A 17482-nucleotide genomic window follows, 5' to 3' on the forward strand; every position below is an offset into this window, starting at 1 on the left:
CTGATAATAAAGGAAAATAAAGTGTTTCTGGCTTCCAGACGTACTTACCAATCTAGTCATTTAACAAGTAATGATTTAATAGTAAATACACTAGACAATTCTAATAGGAGCATGCTGCCTTAAAGGCATTCTCTGGGATGATGAGATTGTTCATGAAGGAAAAGAACCAAAATAGCAAAGAAAAATCATAGAAGAAAAAGTGTCAGGGGAGCTGGAGCGATAGCACAGTGGGTAGGGCGTTTGCCTTTAACGCGGCCTACCCGGGTTCAAATCCCAGCATCCCATATGGTCCCCTGAGCACCGCCAGGGGTGATTCCTGAGTGCATGAGCCAGGAGTGACCCCTGTGCATTGCTGGGTGTGACCCAAAAAGCAAAAAAAAGAAAAAAGAAAAAATGCATTAAGGCAATTATGCAGATGTTAAGAAGAAGAGCACTACAATTCCTATAAATTAGAATAACTGTTACTGTCACTGTCATCCCGTTGCTCATCAATTTGCTCGAGCAGGAACCAATAACGTCTCCATTTTTGAGACTTGTTGTTACTCTTTTTGGCATATCAAATACACCACGGGTAGCTTGCCAGGCTCTGCCACGTGGGTGGGATACTCTCAGTAGCTTGCCGGGATCTCCGAGAGGGGCGGAGGAATCAAACCCAGGTTGGTTGTGTGCAAGGCAAATGCACTACCACTGTGCTATCGCTCCAGCCCAAAAATTAGAATAGTTGAAAAAAAATTCCTGGAAGTGTTGTTGTTGGAGCTTACTGGAAGAGGAAGACTAGGATATTCAAAACCAAGGGGAAGGCAATGCAGGCAGAGAACACCATGCAAAGGAGAGAAGAGCATAAGCTAAGTCTCAGAGTTAGGAATATATAAAGCATGTCTAGCAGACCCAGAGAAATGACTGTGTAAAGAAGAAGGTCTTTTACTGGAAAAGATTTAGGTAAGACTGGGAAGAGTCTTAGTCTTTAAGGCTTTTTAAAAAGCTTTCTCTGGGGGGCTGGAGCAATAGCACAGCGGGTAGGGCATTTGCCTTGCACACGCTGACCTGGGTTCGATTCCCAGCATCCCATATGGTCCCCTGAGCACCGCCAGGGTGATTCCTGAGTGCAGAGCCAGGAGTAACCTCTGTGCATTGCCGGGCGTGACCCAAAAAGCAAAAAATAAATAAATAAAAAATAAAAAGTTTTCTCTGCTAAAATGCCACAGAGAATAAAATTTTTATACAGGCCCCCAAAAACTGAAATGGAAAAATCAAAGCGACTTTTGCCCACAGATGCAGAGGAAATAATGCATAACTATCTAAAGACTTCACTAAATCAGTAGTGAATATTCTATATCCTATGGCAACCGATTAAACAATCTTATTTCAGTTTTCTTTCCTTAAATTAAAAAAAATAATAATAATCTTAAATACTTTGACATGAGAGCTTTACATGTTTATAATAAAATTCCTAATCATGGAACAGCAAATCCCTGCAGTCCTTAACTACCTTTAGGGTCTCAACTTTATTAGGTTAAAGATGTTGTTTCATTGGGGCTGGAGCGATAGCACAGCGGGTAGGGCGTTTGCCTTGCACGCGGCCGACCCGGGTTCGAATCCCAGCATCCCATATGGTCCCCTGAGCACGGCCAGGGGTGATTCCTGAGTGCAGAGCCAGGAATAACCCCTGTGCATCGCCAGGTGTGACCCAAAAAGCAAAAAAAAAAAAAATAAATAAATAAAAAAATAAAGATGTTGTTTCATTAAGGAAAAAGGTCTTTTTTTTTTTTTAAAGAGCAAAAAAGGCCAAATAGTTTTTATTGGTGGAATGTATGTAAAGGATTTAGCCAGAAAGTTATCCATGCTTTCCTACACCCCACATTCTACCCACTCCAACTCCCTTTCTAAAACCACCTCATATCCTGCTTATAATTAAGTTTAAAAAAGGCTTTAGATAGACCCTGACTAGAGCAATAAACACAGTACACAACTAAATGAACTGGAGCAATAGCACAGCAGGTAGGGCGTTTGCCTTGCACGAGGCCAACCCGGATTCGAATTCTCCATCCCTCTCGGAGAGCCCAGCAATCTACTGAAAGTATCCCGCCCACATGGCAGAGCCTGGCAAGCTACCAGTGGCATTTTTGATATGCCAAAAACAGTAACAACAATTCTCACAACAGACATGTTACTGGTGCCTGCTCGAGCAAATCGATGAACAACGGGATGATAGTGCTACAGTGCTACAAAAACTAAATGGTATTAGTTATTTCACAAACACTTTCTGCCTTGTATTTCACCATCCTCACTTATCCAAGTTCTCCTGTCTTCTTGGTATCCCCAGAACAGCAACCTAACCTAACACCCACTAAAGCAAACCTATTTAGAAACTTTTGTTTTAGTATGTGGGGCTGAACCCAGGGAGTCACACATGCTAAGCATATTCTCAACGTTCTCAATCTATTTACATGTAGTTGGGAAACTTGATTATTTCTGTAGCTTTGCTATTCTACTAAACTTCAATGAATGTAATGTGCATATATTCTATTGCATTGTTTTTGTTTTGAAGGCAGATGTCAAGAAGTGGTATCGCCGGGTTGTACAAAAGGAAACTTACCATTCTTTAGTATTAAAATAATACCACATAAAGAACAAGCTTATCTATTAATGCTATCAGTCTCTTTATCCATGATCACTATAAATTTTACTATAACTACAGGTGATACAATAAAAGAAATACATCTCACTTATGACACATTCTTGCTAAAAATACTGAAGTTGAATTAAAGAGTCTTTAACTTACATATTTTAGGAATTACAAACAGGAATAAATTAAAGCACTCCACAAGGAAGCAGCTGAAAAATTTCAGAAGACAACTGTTGCAGATTCTTCAACAAGACGTTGTTATAATTAGGGGTAACTCCAATTGAAAGATTTACAAAAACAAATGTAGTTAACACGATGTGGTCGCTGAACTGGTTTGGAAAGAGCAGCTATAAAAGTTCTTTCTTTGATCGATGGGGTAAATCTTAATACTGATACTAATATTAAGGAATTATTCACCTTATTGTATATGACATTTTAGAGGAATATTAATTTTACAATAGTACATTACTACATATGATGAACTATGATAAATGATTTTAAGTGGGCTTAATAAACTGTTCTAAGTCCTTATAGTATCAAAACATTCAGTGTTGGGGCTGGAGCAATAGCACAGCGGGTAGGGCATTTGCCTTGCATGCAGCCGACCTGGGTTCGATTCCCAGCGTCCCATATGGTCCCCTGAGCACCGCTAGGAGTGATTACTGAGTGGAGAGCCAGGAGTAACCCCTGAACATCACCAGGTGTGACCCAAAAAGAAAAAAAAAAAATCAGAGTTTTTAACTGAAGGCCTGTAACAGTACACTTATTACTCTGTGATAAAGAATTCCTCATTTTGCAGTAACAAACTTTTATCTTACATAATTTATTTATTACTTAAAAGTCATTTATATGCTATTGCACTAAGTTACATGTAGGTATATAATATGTTTCTGTTCTTTTCTCAAAGAGTTTATAGTATTTGACTGAACAGATTGTATTTGTTCTTTGAGCCTTGCCATAGGGAACTCAGTTTACCTTAAAGTAATGTCCTTTCTGTATGGACACAGGAAGACAGTTAATATTATGCTTTATAACTTGGGAGCTGACTGATTCCGATAATAATTACTCCTGGGAATCTGCTTTCTCGATTCATTTGCCCTTAGTTTCTAGCACCCCAAGAGCAGGGTCCCGACGAGGGACGAAATGGACCCAGGGCAAGCTGTGAGCTACCCTGGCATTGAAATGAGACAGGCCAAAGCGCCACAATACTCAACTGTAAGTTGAGAACATGGTCATAGACAAATGCTGTCATGATCCAAAAGTAATGACGAAACTAGGACCCTGTGGGGTTAGGAAGACTAACCTGACCTGAGGACTGTGGTCTAGAAAATATAGTGAGATGTCCTCAGAAAGAACCAAACTTTAAGTTTGATACATCTCTTACTGTGCTCATACAGAATGACACTGCTAGAAATATTTGAAGTAGATTTACTACAACTATTTAAGTGGATTACTAGCTGAGGAAGGAAGAAAGGGACACATCCCGACATACCCTTGTTTGGACCCCACCCTTGAGTGGATCTCCAAGTAATCTGGAGTAATCTTGGGGCTGGAGCAATAGCACAGCGGGTATGGCGTTTGCCTTGCACGTGGCTGACCTGGGTTCAATTCCCAGCATCCCATATGGTCCCCTGAGCACCGCCAGGGGTGATTCCTGAGTGCAGAGCCAGGAGTAATCCCTGTACATTGCCGGGTGTGACCCAAAAAGAAAAAAAAAAATCTGGAGTAATCTTAGATGAAATTTTTGTTAATCTCCTGGAGAAATGGTTTTACCCTTCTTTGTTAATTTGTTAATGTTCAACCCACCTTTGTGTCACCGCCCTATTTGATTACTATGTAAACTAAGACTGTGGGGAAGAGATGGAAACAGCAGAGACAGAAGAGGAGACAGCAGAGACAGAAGAGGCAGCAGGACACAGACAGAAGCAGCAGAAGAGAAAGAAGACACAGAAGCAGACACAGAAAGAGGTCGAAAGAGACCAGAGGAGAGACTACAGAGACAGAGAGACAAAGAGAGCACAGCGGCACACATAGAAGCATAGTACAAGGAGGAGCCATCCCGATCCAGTCCATACACAGTGGCTCGAGAGCACTTAGGTGGTGAGAGAGAGAGAGAGAGAGAGAGAGAGAGAGAGAGAGAGAGAGAGAGAGCACCGTCCCGAGAGCCGGAGAACACAACACTCATCACAACACCACACATTGCACCCTTCCCTGTGCACGCACATGCGTGCGCGCATCTTTGTAATTTTTTACACAGATTATCGCGTATTAAGCTATTTTAAAGAGAAACTTCATAGTTTCAGCCCTGGCAGCCATACCTACCTCCCACAGTCTCCATGCTGACCCACCCAAGATTTAGTCTCTATCAATTCCAGACTAAATCTTCAAGGAGATAAAAGCCACGCAGCTAAAACTCATGGACACACCAGTGCCCCAGGCTGAAAACTCTGGGGTGCTCTAGAGAGGCAGGCGGGCCAAAGCCTGGCCTGCTGCTGGCACACTGCAGCCACACCAAGGGCTCAACTCCGTGGCTTGAGATGACAAACTGCAAAACAATTTCTGGTATTCCAGTATTCAGGTTGAGAATATTGGTCTCAGAGTTGGGATAGGCAGCCTTCTCCCACACTCAACCCTGTACTTCCGGATGCCCAGCAGCCACACCCACCTCCTGCAGCCTCCTGCCATGTCAACTCATTTGCCCAGACCAAAGTAAACTGTTGTAAAGAAAAACTATTGTAAAGAGAAACTTCATAGAGTGTGAAGCCCTGGCAGCCATTCTGAATACCTCAATATTGAAATCCCAGTAGAAGCACACAAAAATAGATAAGGAAGTAACATAGATGCCAACTAAACTCAACAAATCAAAACAATTATAACACAGAAGGCTCAACTAGCAATGAGGAGCTTAGCACATTCTTTGACAAGGACTTAATGCCATGACAATTTTCACATAAAGTTTTTTTTTTTTTAATCTGTTTTTGGGCCACACATGGTGATGCTCAGGGGTTACTTCTGGCTCTGCACTCTGGAATCACTCTGGAATCTGGAATCACTCCTGGTGGTGCTCAGGGGACTACATGGGATGCAGCATATCGAACCTCAGTTCAGGCACATGCAAGACAAGCACCTTGTCTGCTGTACTATCTCTCCAGTCCCTAGATTGATCTTTATTATACTTACTGATTATAATACTGGAGCTGTGTTATCTAATCAATTTCAACTTCTGAATTGTATCAACAGTTGTGGCTTCTGTCTTAAACTGTTTTTGTCTTAAACATTTAATTTTTAAATAGAAAATTTAAGAGAAAGAAAAGACTTCACAAAGTATCTTAAAAATAAATGTAGCAGCTATGCAAAGAAAGTATGGGGGAAGGCAAACATTTCTGGTGAATTTTATTCCATTATAACCATCCTCTAGTATATAGTATATATAACCACCCTCTAGTAGAAGACAGACATAAATTATATAAATAAAGAAATTATTTGGGGGGCTGGAGTGGTTGTACAGTGATAGGGCACTTGTCTTGCACAAGGCTGACTGTGTTCAATCCCTGGGGCCCATATAGTCCCCTGATTGCCGGGAGCAATCCCTCAGCACAGAGCCAGGAGTAAGCCCTGAGCACCTCTGGGTGTGGCCCAACTCTCACCCCACATCTCTCAGTGACCAAAAAAAAAGTAAACTGTTTTTTTCAAAGGCTGAAAACTTATTTTAGGTCACTGGCCAATACAATCCTGAGAGAGACCTACAAAACCCTTTATCTTCAGATCCTATCTCACTTCTACTACGTTGACACCAATTCTAGTTCTTTAATTCTTCTTCATTCCTATCCAACATTTTTGTGCCACTGTCTTCTCTACCCGGAGCCCTCCTCTATCATCAGGCTTCACGTCAAATGTCTCTAGGTTAGAGACCTTCTCTATTCTTCCAATCCGAAATCAGTCCCAGTTGTCTTTTCTAGCAGCTTTGCAACCAAGCAACTATACCCCACTATACACTTGAAAAGCTATTTATTATGTCAGCAATTCCACAACTTCTTCCATTCCTGAAAAAACCTGCTTCCCCACACAGCTCAGCAGCAGCCCAATAATATGATCTCCAACCTCTCAACAAGCCAATAGATAACACATTCTCTTCTTTATCACAAATATATATATATTGTTTGGTTCCTTTCTACATACTTTCCATGTATTAACTCATTTTATTCTCACTGTAACACTAAAAATGCTTCAACTTTAAGTGAGAAAATAGACACAGAAAAGTGTCTTAGCCCTGGTCCTATAGTTATCAAGTCACAGGATCTGATCTCAAGCAAGCTAGCTCTACAATCTTTACTCTCTATGCCATACTGTGAAAAGAATAGCATTTTGTTCTAGTGCATTTTAAAATAAAGGCCTGAGAGCATGCCACAGTGGCTGCGATAACCCCCAGAACTGCAGGACCAAAGCAGCACTACAGGAAGGGCCCTAGATCTCCTGGGCACTAATCAGAAAAATCAAAACAAAATCAGGAACTATTTTTCAGCAACTGGAAAAAATTAAAATCATAAAATATAAAAGCAATCTAAAAAACATACATTAAATTTTTACTTTGTACGTAATTTAAGAAAAAACTATTATAGCTCTCCGCTGCTGCACAACCATGGCCTCGGAGGCCAGCTAAACCACTTTGGGCACCAGCAGCTTCTTGCAGAAATGTCTCTAGACTGTGAACTGAGCCCCGGCCGCCATTTTATGACGACCACAAAAGGGAGGTACGAGTTTGCAGCAATGCAATTTCTGGCAGAAATTTCCCTGGACTTAGTTACTAGAATACAGAAATCCAAAACTACGCGGTCTCATATCTCTTCATTGTCAGCAATGGAAAACAAATTATCAAATGCTTCCTTTTCAACAGGTCTGACTTGGGGAGGCGGGGAACACTCCAAACAATAGTGAGTTTTTTGTTGAAATATTGAATGTAATCAAAGTAAAGAGAAAAGTAAAGTGAAATTTATCAGCTCCACAGGTGGGGAGTGGGGCGGCGGGGGGAGGTATACTGGGGTTCCTGGTGATGGAATATGTGCACTGGTGAAGGGATGGGTGTTCGAGCATTGTATAACTGAGACTTAAGCCTGAAAGCTTTGAAACTTTCCACATGGTGATTCAATAAAAAAAATTAAAAAAAAAAAACCTTATAACCAAAGATCTCTGCAAGCTACTAGTACTACTTTTACATAAATTTTCAGAAACTTTTTAATTCTTGAGGTTTGAGGAACTTCAATGATTACTAGGAAAAAAGCCCTGCTGAGCTTATTGGAATATATATACGTATATTCATTTATGTCCACACACCAATGAACTCAGTCAACAATGAATGAGGACAAGCTCTGGCAAAAAAAGACAAGTTCATCTAAGCATCATTTGGGATTTTTTTTTTTTTTGAGTCACACCCGGTGATGCTCAGAGTACTCCTGGCTCTGCAATTAGAAATTACTCCTGGTGGTGCTTGGGGGACCATATCGAATGTTGGGGATCGAACTTGGGTCAGCCGCATGCAAAGCGAATGCCCTACCCACTGGAATATTGCTCCAGCCCCCTCACTTGGGAATCTTAGGAAATAATTTCTAATGGCCCTTCATCTAACTTCTCCAATGAAATGAGGGCAATGTTTTATTTAAAAATCTACTGTATGAGGAGGCTAAAGCAACAGCACAGCAGGCAGAGCATTTGCCTTGAACTCGGCTGACATGGGATCAATTCCCAGTATCCCATATGGTCCCCCAAGCACCGCCAGGAGTAATTCCTGAGTGTACAGCCAAGAGTAACCCCTGTGCATCATCAGGTGTGACCCAAAAAGCAAAAAAAAAAAAAAAAAAAAAAAACCCAAAACACCTACTGCAGGAACATTCAGTAATTCTATGCTTTAGTTTTCTAAAAGTATTCAGAATATATAATATGCTAAGTGGGATTAAACTTACTAAATGTGATCAAATTTTAAATCTTGTTTTTTCAAAAGATAACAAAAAATAATAAAAATGTCTTACCTTCTATGCCCAATCTAATCTTCTTAAGACCCCTCTCCTTCAAAACTGATTTGGCCACATCTCTGTTTTCAATGTACTTGAAAAATCTATATAATTTTGTGCTATAAATAACTAGAAACAAAAAGAAAGTTCATATTAGTATCAAAATACTTGGCAATAAACCTAAATTTAAATTATCAAAGACGCCCAAATCATGGATGCAGTGATGCCAAAGGATAACTAGCCAACATGACAGGACAATTCAGTACAGTTAATATTTAAGCAAATGACTACTTATGTTGAATCAAGAAAAAGCTTTAATAACCAATCGGGTAACCCAATCCATAGGAAGAATCTTCTTCTGAAAGATATATCATGTATAAACTTACTGAAATGGGATCTACCCCAATTTCTTCAAATAAAAGTTACTACCAAACAGGCAAAGGACTTTGCTATGATGCCTACAAGCCACTCTCATCAGGAGGGAGGGGGGACTGCCTTGTCAGCACAAAATGGATACATCTTATATTTAATGGATTGAGTAACTATTAATAATTTCCCCAAAAGGCAAAGACCCTCCCCACAAACTGTTTTTCATTCAGGCGAACAGCCCCATTTTAATACTGATGTTAAAAATGGCAGATTCGAGCATGTTCTGCCTTGGTTAGTCTGTTTAGAGCAAACTGGTTTTGCAAAGGACAGACACTCCACTGACAACATGTTGAGTCTTCGAAATGAGCTGGGAACTTCAGGGAGTTAGACTGATGGACCTTCCTCGCCTTCTCTCTTTCGGGTGGAGTTATCTCCCTTAAAAGGTGAACTGCAAAGGTTTTTTCAAAAAAAGAAAAACACACTCACAAACCAAACATGCTGGTTTAGGAGTCAATAAAAGGAAAATACGTATACAAATGCTACTCAGGTGTAAATTTGTGATTTTTACTCTTACTGATTACTAATAAAGATAAGGCTTGTTGATATCTGAGAACAGATAATGTCACAATGTCACACTTAGGAAAATCAGGCTGAGGTAATCTCTATCTCCTCAAAAGAATCTTCAGGTTGATACAAAATAAAATATACTGAGTACATTTAAATCTTGGTACAAAATAAAATATATTTAGAGTAGTAAGTAAAATGATTTCAGTCATTTTAAGCTTTTCAGAGCTTACAATCAAAAACATGACTATAAACTAAAAACCATCTGAAATGCAAAGTTCAACAACTAAGAAAGAAAAATCAGTTCTATTATAATTTGTTTGAATATAATGTCATTTCTGTGCTATGGTTGGCTCTACTCTTGAGACAAACTTTTCAAAAACTAAAAAATTCTATGATCATACATCCTTCACTAATAAAAAATTAGTTCATATCCTTTGGTTTTTGGTGACCCCACTGATCCTGGATTTTGTTCAAATTCTTATTCCACACATGACTATAAAAAAAACAGCAAAGAATCAAGTAATATGGAAATTACTGAAATATCAATTTCTGTCCAAAAAAGAATCATAATGCTCATTAAAGTATACCATGCAGAAGATATATTGGCAATGTAAATTCTGAGAAATGCTATCATAATGTATTAAGGAACATATTTTTAAAATCTTCCCTTATAAATCACACAAACAAATGGAATACCTTGTTGTATTTTTACAAAAAAAGTAAGGTGGAAAAGTCAGAGTCTAGCACTTCCTATATTACTGTACTTTTTCCTTTCATCCTTACTAAGTCAACACATATTAGAGCAAAGAACAAGATGTTAGGCTATTTATTTAATCCTGCAAATCATTCTTTCAATTTCTTCTTCTCAATCTATAAAACTGGTCAAATACAGTCTCCCCACCCCCCAACAACCCGCTTTTCCCAAATCAAAAGACTATAAAAAAAAGGCTTAGATGTAAAATAAGTGTCATTACCACCCAAGACATGGCACTTAGGTCAGAAATATCTAACAATAGCCTTTCAGTACCTGTACTGCAAACCAAAAGAAAAGAGACACAGAGAGAGAGACAAAAAAGTGCTTGCTGTGAAGGCAGACTAGGGATGGGGGTGGAAGGAGGAATGTGGGGACATTGGTCTTGGGAAATGTACACTGGGTGAAGGGATAGATGTTAAAACATTGTATGATTGAAATAATCATGAATAACTTTTCTAACTATGTATCTCATGTTGGTTTAATAAAAATAAACTTAAAAATAAAATATATAATGATAAATTAATAATCAGTATTAATTTATCAATATACATTTTATATTTGCCAGGATTACATATGCTAGTAAAAAAAAAAACACTCTGAATTTAAAGCCACCCTTGAAATCAATGAGTTGATGCTCATTGAAGTTATCTAAAATAAACCATCTAGCTTATTTTTTTTTTTTTGCTTTTTGGGTCACACCTGGCGATGCACAGGGGTTACTCCTGGCTCTGCACTCAGGAATTACCCCTGGCGGTGCTCAAGGGACCATATGGGATGCTGGGATTTGAACCCGGGTCGGCCGCGTGCAAGGCAAACGCCCTACCCGCTGTGCTATATCTCCAGCCCCCTAGCTTATTTTTTAAAAAACACTACTTCAGGATCTACTTCTCTAAGATGCTTTTAAATGGAAAAAAAAAAAAAAACCAATCAACCAACCAACCAAAAAACCCTATCAAGACCCAGATACTCAACAAACAGCAACCATTTCTGTGCATGATTGGATTGGGTACACTCTCTGTAACAGATGAGATGGTAAATACTTTGGCCTTTGCTAGCCATGTCGCCTGTTACAACTATTCAATGGAGTCATTGCAGCAGTAAAGCATTCAACAAGGCATTAAAAATATACGAATGAAGACTAGGCCAGAGGTCATAGTAGGCTGACTCCTTGTGTAGGTAAGAGATTAAGCACAAAAAAAGTTATCTTAGATTAATATTATAGAAGACAGAATGCATGCCACAATATTTACTTTGTGAATACTCTTCTCCCATCTGTGGTGGATACTCTTCATCCCAATCAACCACATCATCATCTGTAAGCACCACTATGTGGCATTCTCGTTCCCCACTCTGGGCACTAGCTACCATAAGTGGTAAGATCATTTCTTCAAGGTAAAATTCAAACTGTCTACGAGCACCATCATTTGATAACTCATGCATTAGAGCACCTGAAATGAAAAGCAAAATAGTTAGATTTTCTTAATCACTGAAAAAGTAGAAGAGTAGACACAATTTTTTTTTAAACCATCAGATTATTTCAGTATCAACTTTGGGACTGATTCTGTAAGACAATATATTGGTTCTTTCAAAAGGAATGAAGGAAAAACACACAAAAATCTTTCCCCAAGAGTAAAGTGAAAATCATCTGCCACACAGGCAGAGGGGGTGTGGGAGGGGGGTTATGCTGGGGTTATTGCTGGTGGAACATGTGCACTGGTCAAAGGATGGGTGTTTGAGCATAGTATGACTGAGACTCGATCCTAAAAGCCCTGTAACTGTTCTCACGGTGACTCAATTAAAAATTAAATAAATTAATTTAAAAAAATCTTTCCCCAGGAGTAGCTCATAATTAAATGAATAGCTGTCATTTATTTTTTGGTTTTGTTTGTTTTTTGCTTTTTGGGTCACACCCGGCGATGCACAGGGGTTACTCCTGGCTCTGCACTCAGGAATTACCCCTGGCGGTGCTCAGGAGACCATATGGGATGCTGGGAATCGAACCCGGGTCGGCCACGTGCAAGGCAAATGCCCTACCCACTGTACTATCGCTCCAGCCCGAATAGCTCTCATTTAATAGCAAGAAAGGTGAATTAAATGTATCCAACACAAATACCCCTCATTTTACACATTAATTAACTCTCCTATTTATAAAATTAGATTTAGTACCTATTCTTCTTGCAGATGGAGTATTTTTATTATATATGTATCTACCAACTAATTATACAATTATCTTACGTGTATCTTGTTTATTTTTAGGCTTTTTCCATACAAAATGCATTCGCAGCCGCATGACCTCTTACTGTCCAGTTCTCCCTCTCGGATAACCTGGCAAGCTACCGAGAGTTTCCTGCCCGCACAGCAGAGCCTGGCAAGCTTCCCGTGGTGTATTCGATATGCCAATGACAGTAACAATGATGGGTCTAATTCCCCTGACCCTGAAAGAGCCTCCAATGCGGCACTGTTGGGAAGGACGAGTAAAGAGAGACTATTACAATCTCAGGACTGGGACGAATGGAGACATTACTGGTGCCCATTCGAGCAAATGGATGAACAACAGGATGACAGTGATACATGTTTTATTTTTCAGAAAATCATGGGGTTAATAGTGTAAGGTAAGGGTAATAATGAAAAACACTTAAAATAATGTCAGTTATTGATATTTAATTCCAATTCTATCAGCTCTAACATGGTGGCACCTTTCTTCTTGGGTCTTTTCAACTGAATTCTTTATTCAAACTTTAAATTTCATTTTCCTTATCACTATTACCTAGGAATATTATTTCAATTTCTGAACCTTCATTACAGAATTCTAGGCCTTCATTACAGAATTCAATTCTAGTTTTCAAAACATCTTCAGTGTCCTTGTGTAGGAAGGAAATGTAGAGTCTAGGGGTCAGAGTGGTAGTACAGTGGGTAGGGTGTTTGCCTTGCACGTGGCTGACCTGAGTTCAATCCCCGGTCCCCCGAGCAATGCCGGGAGTTATTCCTGAGTGCAGAGCGAGAAGTAAGCCCTGGGCATCATCGGGTGTGACCCAAAAGGCAAAAAAAAAAAAAAAAAAAAAGAGAGAGAGAGAGAGGAGAAAGAGATAAAATGTAGATTCTAGAGACACTTGCGACTCAACTGATTACAGAATTATTACTTTAGAGTTTCTTCACTCTACATTAAGTTTTATGGTAGAAGACCGAAAAATCATTTCCTCTGTATTATCCTGCTTCTGGAAATACAATTGCTTCTATTAGGATACAATTACTCATCCCCTCCAAACCCCCCTCCCCCAACCAAATTGGGTTTAATATCTAACATTCACTTAATACACTAATTTTCCTCTAACATCAAATGAAATTTACTTGCCAGTCTTCCTGACTACACTGCATTTATTTGGCCAGCATTCTATCCTTTCTGTTAATGCTTTTTTTATGCCTAATCACTTCTCTGAGGGCAGAATAAAAATAAATAAGTTATTAGTGAAGCATATTTACTAACCTTAATATTTATGGCCTCAAAATAAAACAAAAAAAGCAAAAACAAATAATTTTATTGTTAAAAGACAGGTTTTAGTGTCAAGTTTCATTCTAATATTTAATAAAGGCACATGTTTGTAGGAAAAATTCATTTGGGGCCTTAAGTCTACACCTACAGTATAAATTTTAATTTTGTTGTTCTGGGGGGCCACACTTCTGGCTCTGTACTCAGGGGCCACTCCTAGAGAGGTTCGTAGGAATATAAGTAATACCTGGGATCAAACCCAGTGTAACCAAAAAAAAAAAAAAAAAACGAAACAAAGAAATTCTACAGTTTTTTTTTCAATAATCACATCTAATTACACGAAGCTAAACTAAAATAGTCTCGTGAGTATAAAACAGACACTGTATAGTCAAGAATCCATTGCTTATAGTAATTAACGCTCTTGGATTCAACCAAATTGAGGTAGACACTATCTTTTCTTGATATTTTATGGAGACTTTAAGAATGCTTGGCAAATATAAAATGTTATCTAGGGACAGACTAGATGACAAAATAATAATGCCACTCATTTTCAAGCAAATTATAACTAAACCCAAAGAAGAATGGTTAGGGTCACACCTGGCAGTGCTTAAGGCTTATTCCTACCTGTGCTCCAGTGACCATCTGTGATGACTAGGAAAGAATGGCTATGGTCACATGGCAAGAAAGTGCCTTTTCTTCTGTACCATTCCTCAGGCCGGGATGTTTATGTTTTAAGTACTGACTATGGTTAAGTATTACACAGGGTATCTTAAAATTGTGTGTGTGTATGTGTGTGTGTGTGTGTGTTTTAAGTGCCTTAAAATTTTAAATAAAATTTTAGGGCAATAGCACGGTGGGCAGGGCATTTGCCTTGCACATGGACAACCTGGGTTCAATCCCCAGCATCCCATATTGTTCCCCTGAGCACTGCCAGGAGTAATTCCTGAGTGTAGAGCCAGGAGTAACTCCTGAGAATTGCTGGGTGTGGCCCAAAACCAAAATATTTTAAATAAAATTTCTCATTAAGTTTCTAATACTATGACACACTCTGCCATGCCAGAGTTAAACTTAGGTAATAAGGTAAAAATATCCAGGTCTAGGGCAAGCATAGGGCCATAACCATAAACTTAGAATAGCTTCCAACTATACAGAGGATAAACTATAAAAACATTAATTTGTATTCAAGATCTTCTGGGCTAGAGAGAAAGTACATGAGTAAGGTGCTTGCCTTGCATGAGGCTGGTTAGATTTGATCCCCTGCACCACATATGGTTCCAGCCCGCAAGGATTGACCCTGAGCACAGAGCCAGGAGTAAGCCCTGAGCACCACTGGGAGTGGAACAAAAACTGAAAATAAAGATTTTCAAAGATATTTAATTTTATTTTTAAATCTTTGTTCTAATTAAGTAAATGCCAAGGTAAATCTTTTTCATCTTTACTCTGAAAATCTCCTTTAGAATGACCTATAAGCCAGCATTTCTCATGAATCCTCATAATATTACAAGAAAAGATCACAGCACAAAACTAGGGGGTCAACCAGAAGGACAGGGGGTTGGTCACCTCTAGCAGTGCTCAAGGGTTAATCCATCTCTGTGCTCAAAAGCAATCCCTGGCAGTGCTCAGGAAACATATGCGCTGTTGGGGATTCAAACCAGGATCCCTAACACTTTAACCCCTATACTATCTATTTTCCCTTGTTATTTATTCTTTACTACTTTCCCCCTCTGAATTCCTCCTCTAAGCATCAAGTCTGCATAGCCACTCCTTTTGAACTTCCCTGACAATTTCGTATCCAAGTCAACATTTTATGATTTTTAATTTCTTTATTTTTCTGAATATAATCATACCTCACCCCATGCCCACCCCACCTCTCTTTAGGCTTGGTGTAACAGCAGAAAGGAGAGGTCATGGTAGAAAGAGTATCAACCAATAAGTAAATTCCACAGTTCTAAACATTTCTGAGACTATTTTTTGAAAATTTTGGATGAAGTCACTTCTTCATATATGTAAGTACTAAACAATTTAGGATCTTTCATATAAAACATTGTTTTTGAGAATTATTTGCATATTTGCATATTGCATATTGACAGGATATTATCTCAAAAGCTAAGTACTGTCACTGTCATCCCGTTGCTCATCGATTTGCTCGATGTTTTTGGCATATCGAATACGCCACGGATAGTTTGCCAGGCTCTGCCCTGTGGGCGAGATAGTCTCGGTAGCTTGCCAGGCTCTCAAGAGGAGTGGAGAAATCGAACCTGTGTCGGCGCATGTAAGGCAAATGCTGTGCTATGGCTCCAGCCCATGCTAAGTACGAAATAATTATTTTTTGATTGATGTGATCTGAGGAATAAAGCAAACAACACATTTGACCAAAGCCAGGTGTCCCTAATACAGATGAAGACTAGCAATGAATGAAGAAAAAGTTGAAGAATATTTTGGAAAAAAAACTATAAAAACAAGTTATTAAACTTGAAAAAACCCTGCAAATTTTCCTAACAGGCTTATAAAAGATACATTTTTCCCATAAATACTTTATGATTCAATTAAACATATGAAGTGTAGGTGAATGGTACTTTTAAACTTTTTACATCAATATATTGTAACTCTAAAAAGCACACTTTACATACAAAACATCATACTTACTGAGATCTCTACATTTAATAGTACTATATTCAAAAGAGATACAAAGGTAGTCGCATGCTTCTCTCAGCTCAGGAATAGATATGCCATCAGGACAACGGATTATTCCTGTTTTATAGTAATCCTGAGGGGAAAAGAAAAAAAAAGAATGCATCAGAAACAAGAGGTAGCCAAAACTAAGATTGGGCTGGTAGCATTTTCAAAAATAGTGGAGTTCTAAAATCAGATCTGTGGAATGTTAATTAAGTTGGATGGGACTTTAGGCAACCATTTTAATTTTTTAATAAGGGCTTATGTGAGTTCTCTGACAGTCTAAGACATTAAATCAGTAAAATATAACACAGGGTAGATAGCACAAAGGGTTAGAGAGCATGCTTGCATGCTGGAGCCCCTCATTCAATCCCCAGCATTACAATGTCTCCCAAGCATTGCCTGGAGTAATTCTTGAACACTGTGACCCCCAAAGCAAGAAAATAGTAAATAAATATAATCATTTAACAGCAGAGTTAAAATTAGCACCCATGTCTCCCCATAAACTTTTTCATCTTTTATCTCAACAATATCAAGCTAATTCATAAGTATTTTACACACTTAATTTTTCTATCTGCCATAAAAATTTTTTTAATTCTTAAAAAGTCACAAAGGGGGGCTGCAGTGATGGTAGATCAAGTTGAGAGCTTGCCTTGCAAACAGCCACCCTGTGTTCTATCCCTGGCAATTCATATGGTCCCCAGGGCACTGTCAGAAGTGATCCTTGAGCGTAGAGCCAGGAGTAAGCCTTGGTACTACTGGGTATGGCCCAAAAACAAAACCAAAACCAAAAAAGGTTACTTAGTTGAATAACATATTTTAAATTACCTTACGCATCATCAAGAGAATGTAAAAAAAATTAAGGTTTTCAGAAAAAAACTTCAAAGTCATAATCACACGTTAAAATATGTAAAAGAAAGAATGCATAGATACTCTTCTCCCAAACACTATCCTTTTGTGTTTTCCACATTAATACAATCAATAGAAATTATTTCCAAAAT

General features: G+C 38.7%; 1 protein-coding gene across 6 annotated transcripts in view; it reads right to left on the reverse strand.

The window, feature by feature from the left end:
- Positions 1 to 17482, reverse strand: part of BTBD10 (BTB domain containing 10) — a 75836-nt gene that overhangs the window by 5217 nt on the left and 53137 nt on the right. For all 6 annotated transcript variants that reach the window (XM_055141361.1, XM_055141362.1, XM_055141360.1 and 3 more), the window contains 3 exons: positions 16455 to 16575; positions 11572 to 11769; positions 8650 to 8760 (listed from right to left, as the gene is read on the reverse strand). In XM_055141361.1, coding sequence (XP_054997336.1) covers positions 8650 to 8760; positions 11572 to 11769; positions 16455 to 16575 — 430 coding nt within the window. The remainder of the gene's footprint in view (positions 1 to 8649; positions 8761 to 11571; positions 11770 to 16454; positions 16576 to 17482) is intronic.

Source organism: Sorex araneus, chromosome 6 (genome assembly GCF_027595985.1).
Source record: "Sorex araneus isolate mSorAra2 chromosome 6, mSorAra2.pri, whole genome shotgun sequence".
In the NCBI taxonomy this organism is placed as follows: Eukaryota; Metazoa; Chordata; class Mammalia; order Eulipotyphla; family Soricidae; genus Sorex; species Sorex araneus.